Raw genomic sequence first — 26,307 nt, forward strand, 5'->3', positions numbered from 1 at the left:
AAAACATAAAGCATCATAAAAACCCAGCCGAGCGATACATTTTCCGGGAGTACAATGGAGAAAACACCTGGAAGGGCAGATCACGGCCCAGCCACAGTGTCTCAGGAACTGGACTGTGAAAAACATTTAGGAAGCTACAGCCATAACGGAGACTCTAGGGAGATTAAAGCCCAGACCAGGAGTTGAAAACAGTGGGATTCAAAGGAAGGGAAAGGTGCTCATGGCATCATGGGGGAGGTACCACCAATCCAGGTACTAGAGCTGGGAGGGGGTACTACCAGCCTCGACACCCCCAACTCCCCAGACAACTGTTCCACCCCCAGTGCCCCCCGAGTCTGTGCAATTTCAGGAGCACAGAGATCACAGGCCAACCTCGAGGAAGAGAGGGTACCTGAGCTGGTGCCTGCTATAGGATGAGAGGGGGAGGGGAGGGGGAGGAGAAGGGGAGGGGGAGGAGAGGGGGAGGGGAGGGGAGGAGGAGCGGGGAGAGATTGAGAGAGAGGGCGTGAGAGAAGACGATTTTAGAGAGAAAGCAGTTGGAGTTTTGAGGAAGAGTAGCCTGGTGGCCATTTTTCTGAGGACCACATGTGTTTAAAAGGCCTAGAACTCACCTTCGGTAACATCCACTTGCCAGTTTACTTACACACCCCTGACCCTTTTTCATGCCAGGACATGCTCGCTGAGTTGTCTGAAGATGAGCCCTCAGGGTTTGTAACTCGTGGGGCTGCTGAGAGCAAGGGTCTCCTCAAGTCCACCCCCGCGGGCCCCAGGATCATGGGGTCAGTGCCGCCGCATGGTCTTCCCGAGCAAGCCTGGGTGAGGCTGTGCTCTGGAGTCCACAGGGGGCGAGGCAGCGACAACACGCCCTGATCCAGAAAGGGGTGGGAATACCTTTAGAAACCACTGTTGCAACTCCACTTACGTTATTGACAATGGTCCCATCTGCTCCGGCTTCCAGCAGGATTTTAACCACCTTCTTGTGATTTAGGGCAGCAGCGATATGAAGTGCTGTGTCTCCAGCCTGGAATTAATCAGAAGAAACCCGGCTAAACCCCATCGGATCGTGGCCCACAGGCCTCTGGCTTTTTATTCCATGGCCTGGTGGTGGCTTTTCAAAGTCAAACTAAAATCTGTCTTAGACTGACTGACCTTGGCTAAAGTGTTATGTGGTTCTTTTATTATTTTTAGCTCATACTTCATTGAATTTTAAAGTTTATTTTATTGAAGTATAGCTGACATACAATGCTGTGTTAATTTCTACTGTATGGCAAAATGATTCAGTTTTATAAATATATATATTCTTTTTCATGTTCCTTTCCATTATGGTTTATCACAGGATATTGAATATAGTTCCCTGTGCTATACAGTAGGACCTTGTTGTTTAAATGTGGCTCTTTTGAAAGAGATTCTGGAACTGAATGAACTTATGCACGAATACCACATTCCTTTCTGAGTGGAGATGCCAGAAATCACAGCACAGGATTAAATGCAGGGGGCAAAGTCGTGCTGGGCCTGGGTTGTTGGGAATAGTGGGACCTGACCTGAAAAGCAGGATCACAGGCAGGTAGCCAGGAGCTCTGGACCCTGTCCCTCTGCCCAGGCAGGGGGTGGGCAGAGAACCCCTTGGTTTCTGAGTTAGAATGAGCAGAAGCTTCGAAGATGGCTACTTGCACAGGCCCTGGAGTAATATCCCAGCCCTGAAGCCATCCTCAGGGATGTGAAAGGGCCACCTGGAATCATCCTGCAGGCCAGGGTGTTTTGTTTGGGTGGAGTCACTGAGAATCAGTATTCGCTTAACACCAGATGTTTTCAAACTCTTACCAAATAGCCTAAGTTTTCTGTTGTTGTTGTTTTTAACAAAAAAATATTTCAATCAACTGTGAAAGAAGGCTATGTCAAATGCAGCTTGGTGGGCCAGTTCCAAATGCAAACTGTTTTTAATTCCCAAACAGAATGACATAAATAAGTCAAACCAATATAGAAGTGAAATCATTCATTCGTTCCTGGCAGGTGAACAAGTAAAGCATGAAAATCCCCCATCCCAAGGCCCTCCTTCTCTGGTAAGTAGCCGAAGAAAGTGTTCATTTCATTCCTAAGTCACCTAGTTGTGTGTTTTGAGGAAAGCTCTGGAGCAGTGGTTTCCAGTCTCGTCTGCTCATTGGAATCAGCTGGGAAGCCTTAAAAACTACTGATGCCTGGGTCCCACACAGACACTGATTTAATTGGCTGGGAGTGTGGCTTGGGCATGATGATTTCCCAGAGCTCGCAGGTGATTGAAATATACCACCCAGGTTGAGAAGCAGCACTGGTTGGTGAGGGCTGTTTGGGGGTAACCTGATGAACCTAGAATTCATGGGGAGGCTGTAGAATGACAGAATTTAGCTATTTTACGAGGTCAGTGGTTCTCAATGCTGTCTGCACACTCAGGCCAGGAGCTTTTTAAAAATACCATTGCCTCGACCTGACCCCAAGATGTTCTAATCATTTACATTGGGGTGGGACTCAGGAATGGTATTTTTAAATCCTCTGTTGATTCTAATTTGTGGCCAGGGTCAGTAACCACAATTATAGGGTATTTTTAATCTGAATTACAATCTTTTTTTTTTTTTAATTTCAGATTCACATACCCAAACTCAGAAAAGTCAAACAATGCATCACTTAGGTATAGGTATCAATAAATAACAAGACAACTTTTTAAAAATCCACGTAACTACGAAAATCACATTTCCACAGAACACTAATAATCACAGATCTCAAAACCCCAGTATATGGCGTAGATACTGATCAGGTGCCGAACTTTACAGAAAATAGAGACTCCCTCAGCTCACATAGAGGTGGCAGTTCAGGTAAGAGAACTCAGGAGTCATGAGACACCTAATGCCCTTGCTTATTTACTAAGCCACTCTTCCTTGTGGGTTTCCTTTTTAAAAATCACACTAAAAACAAAACCCACCCCAGGATCTCCAGAAAATGTTCACTATGCAAATGTGGTGATATGAACTGGAATGCTATGGGCATGCTTTCTCCAGGAGGCCAGATAAACCAGGGTCACAGGAGCTCCATGGTTCCTGCAAAGGCCAGCACTGGCCAAGTCCCAGGCTGGGAAAGGACACCGCCCCCCAGCAGCCTCTGCTCCCGTCTGTGCCAACACACCTGCAGGTTAACCATGGGAAGGACACATGCACTGACCTGGTTCTTTTCATGGACAGAACAGAAAGCACTGAGGAGGAGCTTAATGATGGACAAGTGATTATAGCGTGCAGCAACGTGCAAACAGGTGTCGCCTGCCTGCGGACAGAAATCAAACTCTAAGCACAGTCTGAGCAGTTACAAAACAGAGAAGATAAAAAGAAAATATCATTTAAAAGCTGGCAGGCTAGCATATATTCTTTAGAAAGTAACAGCCTGAATTATAAGCATCCCCTTTATCACAGACGCTCACTCCACAACTCACAGCCCTTTTCTGTCTGCAGCCCTGCTTTTTCCCCACCATGCAGACTGTTTCGGGTTTCATACACTGGATGCCTGCTCCCCATGAGACCTTCGCAAGAGCTAAGGGAGGCTCTGCTTAGCTGGCATTTACTAAGACTCCGCTGACCCCAACCTCTCCTAAGACCCGAAGGCTCTGGAGTACCCTGATTAAGACCAACAGCACTGCTTTGGAAATGAGACTTTCCCATCACAGATCCATCATGGCTGAGAGGACCAGGAGAGCAGGGTGAGCCGTTGGACTTTAAGATCGTGTACTCTAAAAAAATTCAAGTGCACCCCATTTAATAGGACCCCAGTATCCCACGGGGAGCAATGTAGTCTAGGGAGCTAATGAGGAAGCAATCGCTGAGCATAAAACAGAGCATTCAGAAAAACTACTCCCAGAGAGAAAACAACAGAACTGGAGACAACGTGGCGACCTTTTGCAGCGCTCCCCTGGCGTTTCCATGCAAGCTCTACTTCTGTCTAGAGATGCTGGCCGTCAGCACAACCTTCTCCCCCCGGATTAAGAAGGAACCAAGCTCAAAGCTGAAGTTCAGAGCGTTCTCAGAACCACTTTAGATGAGCCTGCCCCCAATCAGGGGGCCCCAGCTAAAGCCATTTTTGAGAGAAGCCTCAGATTCTCTTGTCACGTGGCTGAGACACAGGCTTCATGAAGGAAATGCAGCTCTGTGGAGGGAGGAGGGATACCCACGGCACCTTTCAGGTCAGGCGCCTCTAAGAACTACCGGCCCATCCGCTCATCCCAAGGATGCCTCAGTAATGGATTTGTAGACGCCGGGCATGGAGCATCAGAAGGCCTCCCGGGTACAGCATCAACCAATATTTGCTAAGAGTTTTCAGGAAGCCTCTGCAGGCACAGGCTTCCTGAAAACAATTAGCTTCGTTCACTAAACTCAGATGCTAGACACCTGCTGTGAGCGATAAAACAGACTGCGAGGCTGAGGGGCGAGGGAGAAAGGATGGGAGAAAAGCAGTGTTTCCGAATGTTGATTCCTCTTTCCCATCCCCCTAAAGGACCCCTTAGGAATTAGCAAAAAAATGAATACTTTCTCGGCAGTCCCCGAACCCTTTTTACTGCCTACATGTGAATACTCTAGCATGCTTGCAGGGTTACTTTCCGAGGTGACATGAGAGCGCGTGAGGGAGGCCGGTTTTGTCCACCCACGTTATTTTTGAGGTCGGCGCGGGAGCCGCCCAGCAGGAGGACGCGTGTGCTCTGGGCGTGGCTATTCTGGCAGGCCAGGTGCAGAGCCGTGTTCCCCGCCTGGGAGGGAAGCAGACAGAAGAGAACACATGTTAGCAACCCCTCCTCCGCGGGCCTGCACCGGGCAGGCCTTGCCGTGGGGGACGCCGAGGCTTACTCACAGAAGAGTCAAGGCTCACGTTCTCTGCTTCCTGATCGGTGGTCCCAGGGCTTCGGTGGCAAAAACATTTAATGGGGAATCCAAACGGGCAGAAGCGTCACATCGCTCATAGCCAACCTTGGTTCCAAGTCCTAGGCTCTGCCACTTAACTCGTTGCAAGCTACTGGGCAAGGCTCTTAATTGAATTCCTTACCTGTAAAATGGAGCGTGACTCCTACAAGCTGAGGCTTGTGAGGATTGATTCGGAGAGCCTAGGAGAGCATCTTCTTAATGGCAGAGGGCTGTGCACGTGCACAAGGCTGTTCCTCTTACCGACAAGAGGAACACGGAGAAAAGCTGTGTTAGGGTAGCTGTTGGTTGGCTACCCTACCAACAGAGTCAGGAAGGCAAACAGGCCCCATCCGACACTGCAGGCTAAAGGTTAATAGAATGTGCAAGCCTTTTGAAATCTTGGGTTTTTCTTGAAACATCAAAATTTGAACTATGGACAAGGCCTCCACCCAACAGGCCGTAATACAACTGCATCTGTCACATCCCACACAGAGACCCTCTTGCTTTTGGACTCTACCTTCAAGGTCAAAATGGCAACCAAAGGTCAGAATCATGTCCACAGCAAGGTTGCAGAGAGAATTTGCGACAAGAAGAGAACTCTTTGAAACTATGGGAATAAGGCCTGCAAGGCTGCTGCTAACCCCTAGAAAAGCAACAAGAGAAACAGGCAACGTGATTTAGTGTCAGCCTGCAAGGACTCAGGAGATTAAATACATAAGCTCAGTATTTGTTCTGCTGAGCTTAAAAGCTGCGTCAGGGCCTGCAGCTGTGGGCTCAGAGCTATCAGCCTGCCGGTTTAGGGCTTTTCCCTGGCCTGCTTTATTCCTCTCTGGATCACACAGCACCGTCTGCCCCTAGTCAAGGATGGTTTATATTCCTTCCCTTTGAAAAGACGAATAAGTTTTTAAAAATAAAGGAAAACTGGGTGCCGCTGGGTCACTCACTCCCCTCTCACCACCTTAGCTCTAACCAGCCTGGGCAGAATCTTCCTTCCTCGCTGTTACCTCCAGGAACCTGCTGAGCTCTAAGCCCGAGAGTTGCGGGAGCTCGTCAGTCATCAACCCTCGACTACCGTCTGGAATCAACCTGAGAGGCCCTTTAAACAGTCCGGTGCGCAGACGCAACTCTGATGGCCCCACCCCCTGGGGTGGGGCCAGGCCGCTCAGGTGTAGGCGCTGAAAGGCCGGCATGCTGGGAAACCCCGACGCCGACTCAGGGCAAAACGGTACAGCTGGTCACCCCAGGCCTGGTCATCAGGTGGGTTTGGTTTTCTCCCCTCTCCCCGTGTTTTTAAAGTTTCCCGGGGGATTTTAAAGCGCAGCCGGGTAGAGAACCACTGCTAGCTTAGTCCTCCAAAATGAAGGGTCTGCCCGTGATTTAAACCCTCCGCTCCCTGTGGCAAGGCTCAGGGCTCGGCTTGGTATGATTCTCAGTGCACATAGAGAAGGTTGTCTCAAAGCTGCTGGCTTCGTGGGAGTCATTAAGTGTGTTGAATAAATGACTGAAATAAAAGAAATCTGATGGCTGTAGAAATATACCAAAATTTACTTCAACAATAAAAAAAAATCAATTATGCTGAAAAGCATTTGGATGAAGAAAATGAAAAGACATGGGTTAGAATACAGATTGTGGTACACCCATACAATGGAACGTTACTCAGCAATAAAAATGAACTAATCGTACACGAAACAATATAAAAGACTCAAAACCACTGTGCAAAGTGAAAGAATTCAGATGCAAAAGGCTGCAATGTCAAAACCTGAAATTAAAAAAACCTGTGACGTAGGTAGATATACATAGCAGGCATTTTCCCCACCCTGAGTAATGAGTTCTGATCTCCCAGACAAGGGCTGCTACACTTTGCCGAGTAAGGACATTTCTTATACAATGGAATATTATTCAGCCTTTAAAAAAGAAAGAAATCCTGTCATTTGTGACAACATGGGTGAACCTAGGGCAATACACCAAGTGAAATAAGTTAGAGAAAGACAAATACCGTATGATTTCACGTCTACGTGGAATCTGAAAAAAAAAGATGGACTGGTAGAAACAGAGAGTAGAAAAGTGGTTGCCAGAAGCTGGGGTGTGGGGAAATACACAGAGGTTGGTAAAAAGGTATAAACTTTTAGCTATAAGATGAACAAGGCCTGAGGATCTAATGCGTAATGTGGTGACCACAGCTGATAACACTGTCTTCTATAATTGGAACTTGCTCATTGGAGAACTTAAATGTTCTCACACACACACAAAAGGTAAATATGTGAGGTGATCCATGTGTTCATTAACCCCTGGGAATTATCAAGTCATCACGTTGTACACTTTGAGTATCTTACAATTTTGTCGATTATACCTCAATAAAGCTGGGGGAAAAAAAAAAAGAGAAGGATCTTCTAGAGGCTTTCCCAGAGGCTGTGGCTGGTGCGGAATGGAAGTCCCTCTTCTGGGATGGCACCTCACCTGTGCTTCCAACAGCCCCTGCTGCTTTATCTAGAGAGAGGACGCACGGCTTCCCACACAATACTTTTGGGGCCCTGCAGGGGACAGGAGGGAGTGTGGTGGAGACCCACCAGGGCTGGCTTACGGCCCTAATTGTGTCACAAACGAATCACGTATCTTACAAAAGCCTGCCGGCTCCCAGCTTAGGCCTCCCTATCCATTAACTGGAAACCACCTACTTCGAGCTGGTATAACGTTCCAGACCATGTACCACCTGGAAGAAATGGAGAGTCACCAGCGTGCCGGGCAGTGGGCCAGGCATTACTGGCGGTGTCACAATGCATGGCTCGCCGCTTTCCTCAAGCTTTCGGCCCCTGAGGGAACCATGAGAAACATCTCACCAGTCAGCACAGCACAGAGCTGTGTGCAGCCCAAGAGAACCCTCTAAAAAACCGCCCGATGGGCCTGCGGGGACAGGGCTGGAGGTCAGCGGGCAGAAAGGCACAGGGCACCCCCGAGGGAGGGGGCAGCGGGGGGGACGGTGAGCCCACACTGCTGTGCAGGAGGTCCACGCCAGGCTCTCCCAGAGAGACAACAGCCACAGAGGCTGACGCCACTCCGGGGAGGCCCCAGGCAGATGGGTCAGTCTGCTGTGAGGCTTCTGAACTAGTCCAGGGACTCACTAATAACGAGCACGGAAGGAGAGGGAGGAATGAGAGAGGGGTGACAGAGGACACCGAGAGAGAGGAGAGGCTGCTGTCCTTTCCTGTCCCCGCAGCACAGGGCTGGCCCCCCCTCAACCGCACTCTCATAGACCAACGGGACAGCAGGGAAGCCGCAGCGCTCACGGGAGGCCGGGGCCCCAGGTAGGTCCTCCTCCCCCCACGTGGACCCCGTGCATCGCGCCCACCGAGGCGCTTCAAGCTTTCAATTCCCACCAGGTTCCGCGGCCCTGAGCCCTCGCCCTGCTTAGCGAGAGGAGGCTCCCGCCGGGAAGGCAGGCCGGACTGTCCTCACCTGTGGCCGAGGGGCTCTAGCACCTGCCGGGCCTCACCTTGTTCTTGGCAAGCACGTTGGCTCCTGCTTTAACGAGCAGCTTGGCAGACTGGCTGAAACCGTGCCAGGACGCTTCGTGCAGGGCCGTGTTCCCGTCCTGGGGAGCACACACAGGGGAAAGCACATCAGCCGAGCCTGATCGTCTCACTGTCGTCAACAGAGCACATGGTACTTCAGGGCACAAGCAGGGGCCTTTCTCCGCCGGGGCTTCTCACCTGGACCACAGAACCCAGGCAGTGATTTGAGTGGTCAGTTTCTCCACTCTCCAGGAAATGGTACCTAACAAGTACCGTTCCAGGTGCGTTCTAGATTTAGGATGTATTACAACGGATGACTTCAGGCATTAGGGCTTGAGTCTCTCCGGGAACCAGGGTGAGGAAGGCTCCAGGGCCCATGCACAGCCCACGTGTAACAGAACGTAGCATCAGGAGGTACGATGCCCCTTCCTCCCCACCTCTACCGCCCCTGAGGGCCTCCTCTGCACTGCTCTGGCCCCTGCAAAGGTCAGGCAAATGAAGAGTTCAGCTTCACAAGTTCCAGGGCCCCAAGGGCAGACAGGTAGATTCCACTGCTCCTTTTTCTTCCCCCAAATCTAATCTCTCCCAGTTTAATCCAAAACCCTCAGGGCCCCAAACAAATGAGCAGGCACTTAGGACAGTGATCTATCCGTAAATAAGGTAAACGAGTGTCCTCAATAGGTGGTTTTTCAATAGAAATCAACCCATTAAACACAGCTTGTATTTGTTTAACTTACTATTAAAGACACATTAAGTGCAATGAACTGCGTGGGGTGGGACCTGGGATTAGGGGTGAGGGGACGGGGGCACAGAGAGGAGAGATGGAAACGCCCTCCTGGCTGTTCCAGGCCAGGCACAGGGCCGTCAGCTGGGGGCAGTGTAGGGACGGTGTCCAACTGCGTCCAGGCTCTGGCTTAGACATTCATTCAACACAGTTTAAGCCACGGGCCTGATATTGCTGACACCCACAGGGAAAGTCTAGGGTCTCGAGGGCTGTACCAAAGGCTGGGATGCTGGGAATGGTGGTGGCGGATATGTGTCCCGGAAGCAGGAAGCAGAAGGCAAAGTGAAGGGGGTCCCAGGTGGGAGCACTTCTGGGTCCTGGTAATGACCTCCTTGATCTGGGGGCTCACACAGATGTGCTCAGGCAGTGCAAACTCACTGAGCTGCACACGTATTAGTGTGCACCTTTCTGTATATGTATGTTACACTATAATAAAAGGTTGTTTAAAAAAAGTGGACAGAGGCCAGATTGCACTTAATTGCCAAGTCCCATGTTTTAGGATGGTTTGACAATTTAAAAACACTGGATTAATATATGTCATTGGGATTTTTTAAAGATTTTATTTCGCTTATGTTTTCTTCCAGTGTAGTTTAAATAAATTAACTCACTCCGTTATCTTAAAAAAAAAAATAAAAAGGAAACAGAGAGAGGCTGGGGCACATCCCTTCCCCCACCCAGGCCTCCAAAGGTCACTAATTCTAGACTTTTTTCTTCACCATTTATATTTATGTGGTTGCCCACTGCTGCCACAGCACAAAGGGATGAGTTTTTTTAAAATTCAATATCAGGGGGCTTCCCTGGTGGCGCAGTGGTTGAGGGTCTGCCTGCCGATGCAGCGGACACGGGTTCGTGCCCCGGTCCGGGAGGATCCCACATGCCACGGAGCGGCTGGGCCCGTGAGCCAATGGCCGCTGAGCCTGTGCGTCCAGAGCCTGTGCTCCGCAACGGGAGAGGCCACAGCAGTGAGAGGCCTGCGTACCGAAAAGAAAAAAAAAAAAAAAAAAAACTTGGAAAAATTCAATATCAGATACTCTTTCTGAGGAACCCTGGGCCGATTTCCTCATGTTAAGGCATGAGCGCTGACTCAGGAATGACACATCTCACGAGCTCGGCAGGTCCCAAAGAGGGTCCTCAGGCTGCCCCGTCCCACTTCCCTCCTCACCTTGTCCTGTCGGTCCAGAGCACAGCCCTCCTGGATGAGCGCCGCGATGACCTCCGTGTTCCCCACCACCGTGGCCCGGTGCAAGGCGGTCTGATCCCCCTGCGGGCGGCGGGGAGACAGGGACAGCAGTCAGCTCTCTCTGGCCCCTCCCTCCACCCGACACAGGGACATCCCCATCACCGCGCGCCAGCCGGGCTTGGTGGGCTAGTTAGTAGACAGTGCATGCCGGGAAGAGTCATTTTGTTCACAAACTCAGTGGTAACCCTAAGCCAACTGCAGAACAGCCCTGGGCCACAGAGCTGACCTCTGGATGAGGGTCACCCCAGGGGACGGCAGTGTGACTGTCACATCTGTGAAGAGTGGGTCTGAGAGCTGGGCTGTGTGCTGTGCAATGGAACCAGCAATGCCTGGAATCTTTACTCCCTGCTGAGTCCTCCCGTTCCCCAGGGTCAGAGGACTCACTAGCCTGCTGTGTCAGCTAGCTGGCACTCATGACCGGAGGGCGCGTGTACTTGTTGATTGACTGGCCCTGGCCTAGAGCAATGCAGGGATTATGCTAGGACATCTGAGGACGCCAGGGACTCAGGCTGTCACTGCACATCTCTAAGAAGCCTCTTCTGATGTTTCATGACAGCATCCTTGCTGATTTATGCTGCATTTGACCCCTTTCTCTGTGATCAGATTCCTGGGATTGCCAACCTTCTTTTTCTCTGTCAGGGCGCCAAAGGGAACTTGACTCTTCCCCTAACTGCAGTTGAGAGAAGGACTAAAATCCCAGAAGTAAGACAGTCAAGTCTGTAACAAGAGAGAGTTCTGAAGTCTCTGAGGGCACATCTTATCTCTGACAGGCACTCAGGAAATCAAGTCCAGCCTGGGGCACAGGCTTGAATGGGGAGATGGGTGAACAGTGTGGAAAACTGGTGGGGCGGAAGGGGCGCAGGGCAAGGGGGTCAGGAGATGTGTGTCATGCATAGCCTTGGGAGACACCTGTCACCTTGCTGGACTTCAGGTTCTTCACCTGTGAAAGGAGGCAAGGTCCCTCCCCTCCCTTCACTTCTTGGGGTCCATGATGTGGCTGGCAAGACTTTTACATAAACAGTTTTCTGGTGGAACACTGGAGGGGCAAAGGACATGCCCTGGGGCACTCCTGGTCCTTAGCCCAAGAGAGGAAAGAGACGATTAGAAGACAGAAAACATGGAGGTTTTTTAAAGAAGGATGCACTGCTACCTATAAATAGCCTTAATCAAATGCTGATTCTACTTACATCCCTGGAACCTGTAACAAATGACAATGCACTTTAAAAGCACTTAATCCAAAAAAAAGTTCTGGGGATGGATGGTGGTGATGGTTGTATAACAATGGGAATGTACTTAATGCCACTGAACTGTACACTTAAAAATGGTTAAGATGGTCAATTTTATGTTATGTATAGTTTATGACAGTAAAAAAGCACTTAATCCTATTTAAAAACCAAATTCACATTCTTAAAATTTTTTTAAATCTCCCTTTAAAAATCCATGAGGGGAGGGACCTCCCTAGTGGCACAGTGGTAAAGAATCCACCTGCCAATGCAGCGGACATGGGTTTGAGCCCTGGTCCAGGAACATCCCACATGCCATGGAGCAACTAAGCCCATGCGCCACAACTACTGAGCCTGCGCTCTAGAGCCCGTGAGCCACAACTACTGAGCCAACGTGCCACAACTACTGAAGCCCACGCACCTATAGCCCGTGCTCTGCAACAAGAGAAGCCACCGCAATGAGAAGCCTGCGCACCGCAACTAGAGAAAGCCAGCACACAACAATGAAGACCCAACACAGCCAAAACAAAAACAAAAAACAAAAAACAAAAACATGAGGGGAAATGATTTTTATTTTCTTCCTTATACGTTTTAATACTTTCCAACATTTTACACATATAATTTCTAGCATCAGGAAAAACTGTTATTTATTAAAAGCCTAACCTGTACCAATATACCAGGAAAGGGACTGTCCATGTCTCAGAAGCTTTTCTCACTGTTCATTCTGCAGTGATGGATCCAGACCTCCACTGTCCCATTACCATGATTCCACCCACTGTCCACTGCAGTCTGTCACCGAACCTGCCCCTTGGCATCCTAAGCTATTATTCCCATTACACATTAGCTTTAGCCTTGGTTTTCTTCTCACCCAGCTTTCCAAGACCCCTTACTCAAAGAGGACCCTTTCTGTGTGCCATGCGGTCAAAAGCAGAGCGTGGCCACTGGGTCAGTGTTCGCACAAGGTGTGTGAAGCCATTACACATCGTCTTCAGACAACGTAGGAAGTGTTTCCAGATGAGGTGTACTTAGTAATCATGAAAATTGCCCAGTCTTAACTTTTTAAAACTTCTGTAAGAATCTCCAAGACTGCCTGTTTCCCTACCAGCACGGTGATGGGTTTTCCCAAAATGGACCCCAAGTGCAATTTGTTACTGACCTGATAAGAAATGTGGTGCCCTGTTCTCAGAAACAGAAGTGAGGCTGAAGCCCCCTCCTTCAGGGTAAACACAGGCTCAGTCAGATTTCTAATCATTAGAGGCCTTTTACTATTCCCACAAGCTGCCGGCATTCTAACTAGCACTCCTTGGCCCAATCCGAACAACACTTTTACGTAACCAAATGAAACCATTCTGTGCGTGTTGTGCATAAAGTGTGGGTCGTGTCGGCCACTCTTGCTGCTAAGCCAAGGCACAGTCTAACCTCAGCCTGGCTTCAAGTCAAATGCTTTATTGTGTTTCACGGGCTGCCACTAAATCATGAGTTGAGGCAGCTTTGGAGCCAGAATGTCACCAGTATTTATTACTTGCTTTTAGCATGAATCTCCTGTACTTGCTTCCCTGGGGGTAACATTCCTTTGTGAAACTCTAGCTCAATGCAAGAAGCTAAATCTCACTTCTAGTTCAGCCCTTAAAAGTCAATTTCCAGAAGGACGAGCAAAACATGCAAGGAGACCTGATGACCTGGGTGAGGCTACGGTGGGAACAAAGGGTCCTCACACACCTGGCACAGGTGTCTCCTGCGTGTCCCCTTTCCTGGCCCTGCCTGTCTCCAGGCCACAGCCTCCCCTCCATCTTCACACCCCTCAGTCACAGACCCGCTCAAAGCCAGGGTCCTTGCCTCAGGTGTTGGATATACACGGCTGTGAAGGCCAAAGCCAGCCTTTCCCCACCCTGAGTGGTCCTTGAGCAGGACCGTTAGCTTTGCTCACACCAGCTGGGGTGGGTTTGGAGGACTGGGTGAGACACTTTCTCTGGTTCATAAAACCCAGCCACCCTGAAGTTGCCAAGGTGAGCATCACAGGCTGAGAGACACGAAATACATAAGCCAAGGACCACCTCGGGCTGTCTCAGAGCTACTCTCCCCCAGAACACAGCACAAGCAAACACCTGAGACCCTTGATTGAAACAGGGTCAATTACCTGTGAATCTTCCTCCTATAAAACTAAAACTTACTTTTGAAATATTTCCTCTTTGAAATTTGACGTAGAAAAGAACAAGATGTATCCTTACTACGTACTTGTAACAGACCCAAGCAGCAACTTTGACATACTCTTTATTTCTATATGATCTAAATATCAACCATGAAATTCTGAAACTTTGGAGGAAAAAAAAAAAGCTAGGAAAAGTGTGGCACTCTCAACAAAATTTACTCATTATTTATTCAGCGAATATTTATTAATCGTCTACTACACTCCAAGCACCGTGGCACCTAATTCTCTCATTTTATTAATTAAAAAAAACTAAGGCCCAGTGCAGTTCAGGGGATAACCAGCTAATCTGGGGTAGCACAGTTGGGGCAGAACTCAAATTGTCAAGGCCTTTCGCGCTCACCCTGAGCTGTTCACAGCCTGTGAAGTCAATGAACCTTAAGACAGGCCTTAAAAAAGATCACGTGCTTCTGTGGGATGGGCTGCCTCTTTATGGCATCATCAAGCTAAGTGATTGAGCCCAGTGCCTTGGCAAGTATAAGGCACCTGAGAAGTATTTGTTGAATGACTGACTACAAAGAAGCAGAAGGAAAGCGCTAAAGCTGGAAACTTGAAGACCCAGCAACCTTGCAGTTTGGCACTTCGGTTTGGAACAGGCAAATCATGTTCCAAAGTACCTGCAACTGTCTGCAAAGTGCATGAACTGCCAGCTCTCCATTTTTCTAAGACGTCAGTGTTCCTTACTTTGGGATTTCAAAAGGTTTGCAACCACTGAGGTCTAGAACTTTGTTCTGAAATACTTTTAGTGTTCTCTCCTACATGGCGAAAAAGAGTGAGCACAAATGTGGGCAGATTCCAAAGCCAAGCTCATGGGAGAAACCCCAGTCATGCAAGGGTGCACCATGCCCCTCTTCAGGAGGAATCCCTCCCAGGTGCCACAGGGAGACATGTTGCAAGGAAGCTCAAGACAGGGTAGGTGCACAAAATAATTGCTGACCTCTTTTTCTCTCTCTGATCTTCCAGGGTTCTTCCTAGCCTTGCTTCTCTGGTTTTTCTTATTTTTCTCTTCCTTCATGCCTTTTACCGTGGCCACGGGGTCCTGGACTATTTCTGAAGTGGGGGCCGTGTGATTGCTCATTGACCAATCAGAGATGGCCTTAGAGCTCCAATGAGAGTTGACAGGGTTGGCAGGAGGCAAGAGGGAACTTGCCCCTGGAGTTGCATATTCTAAAGAACTGGTTTCCACAGGTTCAAATTCATAATAATCCCACTCCAGGGCACTGGAGGTCATTCTTCAACTAATTCTCAGTCTTTACCATGACATAAAGCACAGTATCTGTAGAACACGAAGTTAGGAGTAAATTCTTCATAACAATAACCTTCTCTATAGCTACCCATCACCCAAGACAGGTAACTTCTGAAACGATTTTTTTCCAATACTTAATCTCCCACCAGCTTCTTTAAAGAACACTCATAAAGAGTTTTCTTCCTTGAATTCCTACGTGAGTTTCAAGGCTGATCAACAAGCACAGTAAATGTATAGAAGACACACATGAACCATATTCTGGCAAATGCATTACTTCAGAACTAGTAAAGATCAATTCTACCTTCTCCATTCCCAGCTGTTTCTACACTGTTTTGTTGTTGTTTGTTTTGTTTTGTTTTAAGCTACCTGGGAGAAGCAATGTATGCATCGTCTAGAGCAAGGGAAAGATGCAAAAAAAAAAAGATTTCAATAAGTGAAAGAGTTCCTCTCTAAAAGTAGAGCTGGCTTTCCTTCTGCTGCCATGTCCCCCTTCGGCTGCCTTGGCTCCTGATTTTTTACTTCCTATCTTGCCTGATATAAACAGCAGTAGTTCTAGAAAGTCAGCATGGCTTTTGCTTCAGGAGGACACAGTGATACTCGTAGCTCAGGACCTGAGACAGGAGTGTTGGGTCAGGATGGGTTAGCATGCCTCGTACTGCAGCCTTGCCACCGTGGCAAGCAAGGGCTTCAATTACGCAGAGAAAACCAGATGCAGTCCGACATATTTGCACCAAGCACTGAATGCCCTGCGTTTCCTGTGGTCAGAATCTCTTCTCTCTCCCTGTATTTTTGCTCCTGTCATGTAAGGATAAGATATAATCAGGTATGTTATGATGGCTACAGTGCAAGGAAAGAAAAGAGTGTTGTGACCCAAGGTAGAAATCAACAGCTTAAAGCTAGATCAGCATCTTTGGAAAATAATATCCTTGATGACTCAGTAGGTTCCAAATATAACCAGAAATTTATGAATGACACTGACAGCCTTCTGCCCGTGTATATGACATATTTGCTTATTTCTTTGTGAATGCTGTCCTTCTCAACTTGTGTGTTTGCCAAGTTTTAGGACATTACACAGAGACTCAAAGAAAACTCGAAGCACTATGGTAACCCACACCCTAGCCACACCTGAGGGTCTGAAATCTGATAACGTTCTGGAACCACAGAGATTACAGGTGAATCTGAAAGGGGTTTATAAATACTAACTCTCTAAGATTCTGTGTTCCTCACAAAAGTCCTTTCTCCTTTGAGTCCTACTATACAAATTAGAGTTAGAAACAGAATTGAAAGTTTCTGAAAATAGCTTCCAATCAGATTATCATTAGGATATTTTCCTAATAGCTCACTGGATGGCAATTTACATAATCTTTTCTACATGCCCTTCTTAGAGAGTTCACCCCCTTCAAAGACCCAACAGGGCCACCCTATGCACTAGGTGACCCCATGCCAGCTACTGCTGATTTACTCAGGAATGGATTCTTGACTCCAAAAGAGCCAACTGGGGCTTCCCTGGTGGCGCAGTGGTTGAGAGTCCGCCTGCCGATGCAGGGGACGTGGGTTCGTGCCCCGGTCTGGGAAGATCCCACATGCCGCGGAGCGGCTGGGCCTGTGAGCCATGGCCGCTGAGCCTGAGCGTCTGGAGCCTGTGCTCCGCAACGGGAGAGGCCACAACAGTGAGAGGCCCGCATACCGCAAAAAAAAAAAAAAAAAAAAAGAGCCATCTGGAATCTCTTTCTAGATAATTTGACTAAAGAAACTCAGAGACTGAGTTTCAATCATGGCACAGCACCAGAGTGACCTCTTTCTGGAGGCCTCCTCCTCAGATCCCATGAGACCAGTGTGCTGTGGTTTCTTTAAACAGGTCCTTTTTAACTGAATGTATACACAGTAAGAGAAATCAAGGCGAGAAAATAGAAAAATTAAGTTTTTAAGCCTCACTTTTTCTCCAGTTGTAAGTTTGGTCAATGACACATTTCCGGCAAGCCTTGCCCATACGTGTGTGTGTGTGTGTGTGTGTGTGTGTGTGTGTGTGGTGTGCTCCTTCATACTGAAGCAGGACACAGACAAGAGGCTCTGCACTTGAATAATACTAGACAGGAAGTACTACCACTAGACAGGAACCATGATGGGAAGGCCAGCTCACACCCCCAAACTCAACCTTGCTACTGAGAATGGGGCCCACAGCAGACCTTCAAGAGGAAGTTCTTCCCACCAAGATGAAGCTACTCAGTGCTGCAGAACATCTCCTACTGCCCCCTCCCTCCCCTCATAGCTAGTTACACGTTGTGGGACTCTAGGCAGACAAGCCCCCTTGACAGCCATGCCTTGATAGCATGATGGCTTCTACTCACATCGTCCTGGACGTCGAGGTCACAGCCAGCCTTCAGCAAGATCTGGACCACAGAAAGGTGGCCCTTATTGGCAGCAAGATGCAGGGGGGTCCGGCCATGCTGTTAATGCAGAGCAAACACTGATTTCAGAACAAGACATCATGCGTTCTTCCCCTGGGGGCAGGGAGCCTAGAGCAAGGTTTGCACGGTGGCGCTCCCCGCCACCCCCACCCCCCCAATCCCCGTTCAGTTTGGCAGGAGATTCTTATGGATTCATCCGGAATTCAAGTTGGTCTTGGTTAACCTTGGCTACTGGCACTGTGATCAAGGAACAAAATATGCTCAAAACGTGGAGACTTCCCTTAGTGCATAATTTCTACTCCCCGCTCATCCAACCAGCAAGTAGGAAAGTGAGGGCTTTCAAGTTTTCTCTTAGTTCCCCACTGGTTTGATAGTCAGGGATGGTGAAGTGGCCACAGTGCATCTGATGGGGTAAGAGATGGGAGGACAGCAAGGAGTCAAGCTAATCAGCCCCGGAGAAGTCTAGTTAGTAATTTCCTCAAAACTGAAACTGATGGACAAACCATTAGAACACATTCTCCCCTCTTTAGAAACAAATTTTAAAATTACAAAGTATTTCAGCCATTTAAAAATATGAACATTTTTAAATGTACACACCCACCAATCACTTTAAGAAAAAATTAGAGGAACCGTAGCCGTTCCTCACGAACCCCTCCCAGATCTCATTTCCCCCCAGCCCCGAGGTAACCGCTCAATTTGGGATTCGTCATTCCCGTGCCTTTTATTACACTTTACTACATGTTTGTAGCCATGCACAATAGGTGAACATCGTTTTGCTTGTCTTCAAAACTTACATAAATGGTATTAAACTGCACAATGTCGTTTGGCAATTTGGGGGGGGTCCAACATTATATTTTTGAGTTTTTAAAAAATATTATCACATCATTCACTCATTCTCCCACTGAGGGGCTCCAGGTTGTTCCCAGTGGCTGGCAGAACACACCTGAGTGCACATCTCCTGTGCACCTGAGCGGGCTTCTCAGCCCTGCTGGTGGGTCAGAGATGACCGTTCCCTGCAAGCGGGCTCCTGAGCTGTGACACTGAGGGTCACACTCAGAATAATCCTCTTCAGTGTATATCAGTTTCCATCTAGAGAACTGACCTTGCCAAACGCCTAATTCTCCAGCTTTTGAAGGAGCCATTATGTTGCCTTTGCCTTCTCCCTCAAGTTCACGGTGAAGAAACGTTCCCACCCCAGCTCCAAACAGCATTTAACCATGCCCGGCCCCCACCTGTGCTGAAACACTCCCAGAGGAATAAGGGTCTCGCACGGCCTGAGTCCTTTCTCGCATCTTGATAAAACTTCCCAAAGGCCTTTATTGATATTCTAGCAGGATAAACCCATTTATGATCTCAATCAAGTGCCAGTTTGCCGTAGGTAACTAGCCTTGCAGGAAAACAGAGATAGCGGACAGTAAAGGATCTTAATTTCAACCCGCGAAATGCAATCAAAGCATTAGAATGATTCTGGAAAGAAAGAGGTCAGAGCTCCCTTTAAAATTAGAATTCTTAATTAAGAAAAAAGTTTGTCCTAAGAAAGTGGGCTATGAAAAGCCTTCATAAAAAGGCAACGTCTGAGATGAGATGAAAGCGTGACCTGCCTTGGCTGGCAACTGTGCTCAGCGCGGGCCGCTTAACCTTGACTCCTCTGACGAAATGTCCACAGCTGATGAGATGGAGCCAGAGAGCCTGGTTTCCCCCGCTGGGCCTGGCCCCGGGCTCCACCTGTCCTGCGTCCTTGTACAGGTCATCGGATCAGTGACCTTCACAAGGCTTCTAGAGCATCCTGAAACAAGGGGAAGCCCATTGCATTTGTGAGAAGAAAGACGTGTGTGCTGTGAGGAAGGCTGACAGGATGGCGGGACACAAGAGCTTCTGAGCATCTGGAAAGTGCAGACCGTGAGGGCAGAAGCTGCCCCGAGAGAGGCTGGGAAGGCGGCCACAGGCCAAGGAGTAGCTGGTGCCCCAGGTCAGGGGAGCCCCAAGGAACATCCCTGTCAGCAACCAGATATTACAGTGTGGAAGCTCAGGCCCAAGGAGGCCAAAGGGTCTGCCCAAGTGAACACCAAAAAATCAGAAGATCCAGAGAAGGAAACACCGATGTGGTTCAAACCAGGTCATGTTTGGAGGGCACTTCAGAAACTATAGATTACTAACAAGGTGGCCCTGGACTGGAGGCAGCTTCCTCATTCAAGGTCAGCAGAGCCCCCTCTGTGGAGAAAAGAGAGGCCAGAGGCACTGGAGCCCGACAAGCCTAGTTCAAACCCCGGCTCTGACTGGTAACACCTGTGTGATTTTGTGCAGGACACTCTCCTAAGCCGCTTTCCTCATCTGTGAAATAGGAACGGTCTCCACTACCCACCGCGGAGGCTTCAAACAGGATAAGTGAGGTGACGCCCAGCATTCATCACGGGTTTCCTTCCCTCCAACTGTCCCCAGCCTCGCCCTGAAGACACCCCAACCGCTGCCTCTCCTCCCTGGCACCCCTGCACCGTTGCCTCGGAGACAAGGGAGATCTTTTCAAGGGCACAGACCTGGGAGAAGACTTGGATCTCGGGTCACCTGGATAGCCAGGTGGGCCCTCGCTGGAGGCTCGAGGGTCCTACCAGCCAGGTCTGCTCCACTCACCCACTGCCATTTTTGAAATACAAGGTCCCAAGTCTCCACGTCTCTCTGGAAGGGGGCTTCTTTACTGAGAACACTCTTCTCCAGTTCTGCGAGAAGGAATGTTCCCGGCTGCCTTCTCCACACCCACAGCACTTCGGCTTCCCTCAGGGAACCACCAGTCCTGTCCTGAGGGCCCTTCCCACTAGGCCGTGATCTCCCCGAGTGCGGGACTGCACCTTCCGTGAACCAGGAGGCAAGTGGACTCTGCAGTGTTGCAGGGTCAAGCCAATCCCAGCGCTCCTCAACCACAGGGCAGGCCGGGCCTCCCAGGGTCACTGGAGCAAGTTCCACAGGTCCACGCTTGACCAGAGACAAGGCAGGCCCGGCGGGCTGCAGCATCCAGGTTCGGGGACGTCTCAACCCCTCAGAGGAGGTGTAGGCATCCTGGGGGCTTCACGAGCATCTGAGCAGCTGCAACAGTGACACAGGGGCTCCTCTGAGGAGGGTCAGTGTCCCCCTTGCATGTCTGGCTCCTTTTCTGGCATCTGGTAAAACTATAGCAAGTAGCAAAGGCGGTAGTAACTGGTTTCCCACTGACCCTGAAGCTGTCTACTCCTGTCCCCTGGGCTCTCCTAACACAACCACACACATACACACACACACACACACACACACACACACACACCACCCACCCACCCAGAAACGTGGTTAGTTTTCCAGAACATTCTGTAGTGAAAAGCAACAAAAGTAGAGCCATTCAGGGGAGTAGCTGCTCCCACCCAGCACACAGGGATACCCCAAGGTCATGCCTGACAAATGCAGAAGGCTGAGACCACCCTAAGTGTGAGGGGGCAAATAAAAACTGATCCTTAGAGGGGTCTTTGAATGACCTGAACTTAAGGTACAACCGGTCTCACCTCCACACCCCTAGGAATGGCCAGTGGAAGACATGGGAACAGGAGAAAAGACTGTGGGCCATGAATGACAAGAGAAAGAATTTCTGAAGCACTGGTTTGTCCTAGGCCCTGCCTAGTGTGTCAAAGACCAGTTCAACCCAACTCAACCCAGGCCCTGGTGAGCCCAGCAAGACCAACAGCAACAAGGATGAGAGCAAGGGCCAGCAGCAGCTAACGTTTATGGGACGCTTATGGCACGGTAGGCACATCTTAAGAGTTTCACATGTATTAGCTCATTCAATCCTCCCAACGACCCTAGGAGGTAGGGAGCATTTTTTTTTTTTTTTTGCGGTACGCGGGCCTCTCACTGTTGTGGCCTCTCCCGTTGTGGAGCACAGGCTCCGTATGCGCAGGCTCAGTGGCCATGGCTCACGGGCCCAGCCGCTCTGCGGCATGTGGGATCTTCCCGGACCGGGGCACGAACCCGTGTCCCCTGTATCGGCAGGCGGACTCTCAACCACTGCGCCACCAGGGAAGCCCTAGGCGCATTATTAAGCCCATTTTACAGATGAGAAAACTGCAGCATAGAGAGACAGTCACTTGTTCAATGTCACACAGCAGGTAACTCGAGTCTGGATTCACCCCTAAGCCATCTGACCCCAGCCCGCACGCTCTGGCCCACCACACTCCCTGCTGCCTGCCTCCTCTCGGGGGAGGCACTCCCCTGGCAGAGGGCTCCACTCTCAGGACGCTCCCACGGCTCCCAGATGATCACCCCTGAGGGTGCTTGCAAATTACCTGGTTTCCTCAGAATCTCCAGATGAGGAGAGAGGCTGTCCATTCTCACTGCACATCTGAATCGCCTGGGGAGGTTGGTCTGTTTGTGTGTCTGTCCACCCGTCCTGAGACCTGAGGCCTTCCTCCAGAGTTGCTGACTTAGTGCTCTGTGGGGGCGCAGGCAGCAGGGGGTTATACATCCTCCCCAGGTGATTCCGATGAGTGACCTGGGCTGAGAACCCGTAGGCCGAGATGAGGAGGGGCCGGAATAATCCTCCCCAGAGCAGCCACAGGCCCTCAGGTGAAACCTGCCCAGTGGGGACCGTCCCAGCAGGAGTCACTCCTCTCAGGTACATTCCTCATGATGTTTTCGTCCCCAGCTGTCAGTACAAAACACTAAAAGACCGCATCTCCTCAACCCAGAACTTCCTGTATCTTACAAGAGTATATAAACAATACAATGACATTACTAAACATTCGGAAAGTGAAAGCAAGTCATCTGTGGTTCTGCCACCCCATACAAGGATTATCGTTTTTACCCCATCTTTTCCACTGCATCTTTTCCGTCGGTGCTTTTGCAGTTACACTCACAGTTCACATGAAACTAGCTTGCTTGTGCATTAATAGTGGTCCTCAAACTTTTCTGGGCGGCAGGGGCTTGTTAAAGACAGCTATCTGGGCCCCCTTCCAGGGTTTCTGATTTTGTAGGCCTGGGGTGGAGGCTGAGAATTTGCATTTCTAACAAGTTCCCAGGAGAAGCAGATGCCGCTAGTACAGAACCACATTTTGAGAACCACTAAACATAAACCACCGGTTTTCAATGCTGTTCCACAGTACAGTAGAGTCACCTGAAAATATTTTTAAGCTCTCAAATTTCAACCCCAGATTCCATCAGCCTAGGGTGGGGTCTTGGAGTGGGTGTTTTTTAAGTTCCAGGTGATTCTAACGTGCAGCCGGAGGTTATGAATCCCTCGTTGCATGCTTTAAAGGTGCTGGTCCCTCCAACCTGCCCTGGGGTCAGGACGGGCCATGTGAGAACAGCGACGGGAGAGAGGGTGCAGGACCCTGCAGGGAGCACGTTTCCCTGATCCAACCAGGGAGAGGCAGAGGCTTGGAGCTCACTCACTTCCAGGGAACTGAATGGCAAAGGGCCTTGAGACGTAGCCAGGCGACAACTACAAAAAAGTGGCCTCACTGTCAACAGCTCTGGGCTCTAGTCCGGGTGCTGCTTTGTTCTGGCATGTTGAGCCCTGCGGGTCCTGATTTCCAGCAGAACTGCTGCATGGTAACATCAGAGTGACTCCTGTTCCAGCAAGTGACCCGTAAATTACACTCTCAGGTGATCATAAAGGGCGCTCAGAACGAAAAGTCCCCGCTACTCGTTTGGAAGAGCCTAACTCCCAGCTGGAGGGGGTGGGGCTCGGTCAGGGAATAGTCCTGGAGAAGAATTCCTGTTCAGATAAAGATCTCCCACCAACAAGGGAGCCCAGTCAAAGGTAACCAGCTTAAAATACACCTTGAAAGGAAGTGGAGGTGTTTTGTTCCTCCCTGTGTTCAGATGTGGTACTTAATTCTTCTCACCAGACACTCCAGGCGGATCAAGGCATTTACACTGGAGACACCTCCCTCGGGAGGGGGGGAGCCCCAGGGAGGTGGACCAGGGGTAATTTGAGAACCACAAGCCACCGAAACAAGCCTGGAAAGACTCTATCTTCATACAGGCTCCATGGTACCCGAGAGTCCTGGCCCGTGACCATGGTCACACATTACTCCAGTCAGGACCTGGAAGCTGGGTCACAGCTCCTTTCTCCTGCTTAGGTATCTCAGATCCTCCTTACTAAAGGGCAGGCCTTTCACGCTGACAACATTTGCCCCATGAACACCTGCCCCATGGGTGCTGAGCCCTGACTCCTCAAGGAAGCTGCTGGTCTAGCAGAGTGGACCTGAGAAGTGAGAAGAAAGGGTGCTTAGCCATTCCTGGAACAAAATGATATGCTTCTGCTCAAGCTCACACAGACACACGGGGCAAAAGGAGGCTAAAGGAATTGAGACTCATTAGCTCAAAGAAATAAAACAACTGAGCCATCTTAACTGGGTGTTGTTACAAGGAGGGCAGTTGCAGAGATGTGACCCACATGAAGGGAAACAGTTTAACAAGAAGAATTTAGGTATAACCTAAATTAGTGTAATAATTTCAAAATGACAACACTGCCTTTCTTCAGATCATGAGAAATACAATAGGTCAGGTTCATGCAGTCTTTTCTGAGGCGAGTAAAGTCTGTCTGTATTACCTGCAGCATTAAGGAAATAGGAAAGAGAGAGAGGAAGCAAGCAAGTTGTAACATTAGTAAAGTAGGAGTGGCACATATTTTAGAAACAATATAATAGTCGGATTGAACAGGGTCTTTGAGAATTTAATTTGGAGAGGATAAGTAAGGCTAGCAGAGGTCAGTGATTTTCAAGAGCTCAAGTTTTATTTGTGGCAGAACAAATAACAGCTGGAATCCTGGCCACTTGGCCCCTTGTTCCGGTTTTAAATTGTATTACAAGGCTCGCCACAAACTTTCTTAGGTGTCCCCAGGGTCCCCTTATCATAAACAGTATTCCCAGAGCTCCGACTGCCTGGAATGGTATAGATTTGGGTCCAAAACTTCAAAGTCCTTCTCAGGCTTATGATTCAATGAAAACAAAGTTATCAAGATATTCAGGGGAGAAAATGGACAAAGAAAAAGTGCCATGGATAAAAGGAAAGTGAGAAAATAAAACTTTACATTTAAAAAAAAATGTATAGTTTAAAGAGACTTCAGAACTTTCTTTCCTTTTTGGAAATGTGATTTGTCTACCTGCCTACTTGGATGAGTGACACATCACATCTTAATCAGACCGTAGGTGACAAGAAACAGCGAGGGAATAAAGTCCTTGGATGACAAAAATCAGGATCCAATACAATCTCAGATTGGAAGGACAGGCTAATTTTAACAAGACAAAATGTAATGGGGGCAGGTGTAAAATTCCTGCACTGGCGGAGGTCAACAGTCCAGTCATACTCGGGCAGGGCTACTGGGATTGTCCTCTAAAATAACAGTCCTTCCTTGTAAAATGGTCAGTGCCAAAAAGCTTCATAATGTTTCTCTAAGTCTTACTTTGGGGAGGGCCTAATAATCATAAATAATTGGGAGAGATGATTTTAAATGTGTATGGTTAGGAATCAATTATTCAAACATAATGGCTTCATTAATAAGAGAATTCCTTTTTAGGTGATGCAGAAACTGTTAGGGTTGAGCTTGCTTCTAGAAAGGTCCACCAACCAGAAGGACCAAAATATTTCAAGCAACTTAATTGGCTGTAAAGAATCCCATTGGTTAGGGACTTCCCTGGCGGTCCAGTGGCTAAGACTCCGCACTTCCAATGCAGGGGGCCTGGGTCTTGTGCCTGGTCGGGGAACTAGATCCCGCGTGCCTCAACTAAAAGATCCCACGTGCCGCAACTAAGACCCGGCACAGCTGAATAAATAAATTAATTAATTTAAAAAAAAGAATCCCATTGGTTCCTATAGTACATCTGTTCCTAAATTAGAAGGTATCAGTTAATGGCCTCCATGCTCCTTGCAGGTAGCTACTTAGACTACATTTTCAACATGTTGAAACATTGACAGAGCAAAGCACGGTGGTCCAATGCCTGATGAACTATGGTTGGGAGGTAAGAGCTGTCCTCTCTTATTTCCTGATTTTTATTGGAGTCATTGCCTTTTCAGCAATTGTTAATATAGTCATGTGGGTTTTTTCCCGTGTTAATCTGTTGGTGTAATGAATTACGGAACCATCCTTGCACTCCTGGATCAAACTCTACCTGGTCACATTGTACTATTTTGATATGTGCTGTATTTTATTAAGTAAGGTTATTAAGAATTTTTGTTTCTAATTCATAATTGGGATTGCTCTATAGTTCTTTAGTATTTCTCTCACTCTCATTTATATTTACCTGGTTTTGGTATTAAGGTGGCACTGGTTTCGTAACACAAATCCAGCTTTCCAGTTTGCTCTATGCTTTACAATAGTTTAAACAACATTGGAATTGGTTTTTTGTTAAAATACAGAACAGGGCTGTGAAACCATCTGGCTCTAGCGCTTTTTTAAAGGTTGCATCTTTAATCACATTTCTAATCTTTTCTATGGTAATTAGACTATTTAAGTTTTCTGCTTCTTGGGTGAACTAAAAAAATTTTTTTTATTATGGTTAAATATACATAACATAAAATTTACCATTTGAACCATTTTTTAGTTTATAATTCAGTGGCATCAAGTATATTTCCAATGTTGTGCAACCGTCACCATTATTCAATTCCAGAACTTTTAATTATCCCAAACAGAAACTCTGTAGCCATTAAACAATAATTCCCCTCTCCCCCAGCCCCTGCTAATTTCTATCCTACTTTTCTTTTCTTTCTTTTTTATTACTTTGGCCTCACCACACAGCATGTGGGGTCTTAGTTCCCCGACCA

The 26,307-nt window shown here is 48.5% G+C and overlaps 1 protein-coding gene across 4 annotated transcripts in view; it reads right to left on the reverse strand.

The window, feature by feature from the left end:
• The window catches only part of ANKRD6 (ankyrin repeat domain 6), a 224,502-nt gene that overhangs the window by 51,326 nt on the left and 146,869 nt on the right, over nt 1-26,307 (reverse strand). For 2 of the 4 annotated variants that reach the window (XM_082633608.1, XM_082633606.1), the window contains exons 1-7: nt 17,467-17,534; nt 14,810-15,148; nt 10,366-10,464; nt 8,401-8,499; nt 4,661-4,759; nt 3,190-3,288; nt 923-1,021 (exon numbers count right to left, since the gene is read on the reverse strand). In XM_082633608.1, coding sequence (XP_082489734.1) covers nt 923-1,021; nt 3,190-3,288; nt 4,661-4,759; nt 8,401-8,499; nt 10,366-10,464; nt 14,810-15,103 — 789 coding nt within the window. In that variant the 5' untranslated portion in view covers nt 15,104-15,148; nt 17,467-17,534. Of the gene's footprint in view, nt 1-922; nt 1,022-3,189; nt 3,289-4,660; nt 4,760-8,400; nt 8,500-10,365; nt 10,465-14,809; nt 15,149-17,466; nt 17,566-26,307 lie in introns of those variants that run through there. The other 2 variants (XM_082633609.1, XM_082633607.1) reach the window with 1 other exon arrangement.

The sequence above is a fragment of the Mesoplodon mirus genome, assembly GCF_964341445.2.
Source record: "Mesoplodon mirus genome assembly, chromosome: 10".
Lineage (NCBI taxonomy): Eukaryota > Metazoa > Chordata > Mammalia > Artiodactyla > Ziphiidae > Mesoplodon > Mesoplodon mirus.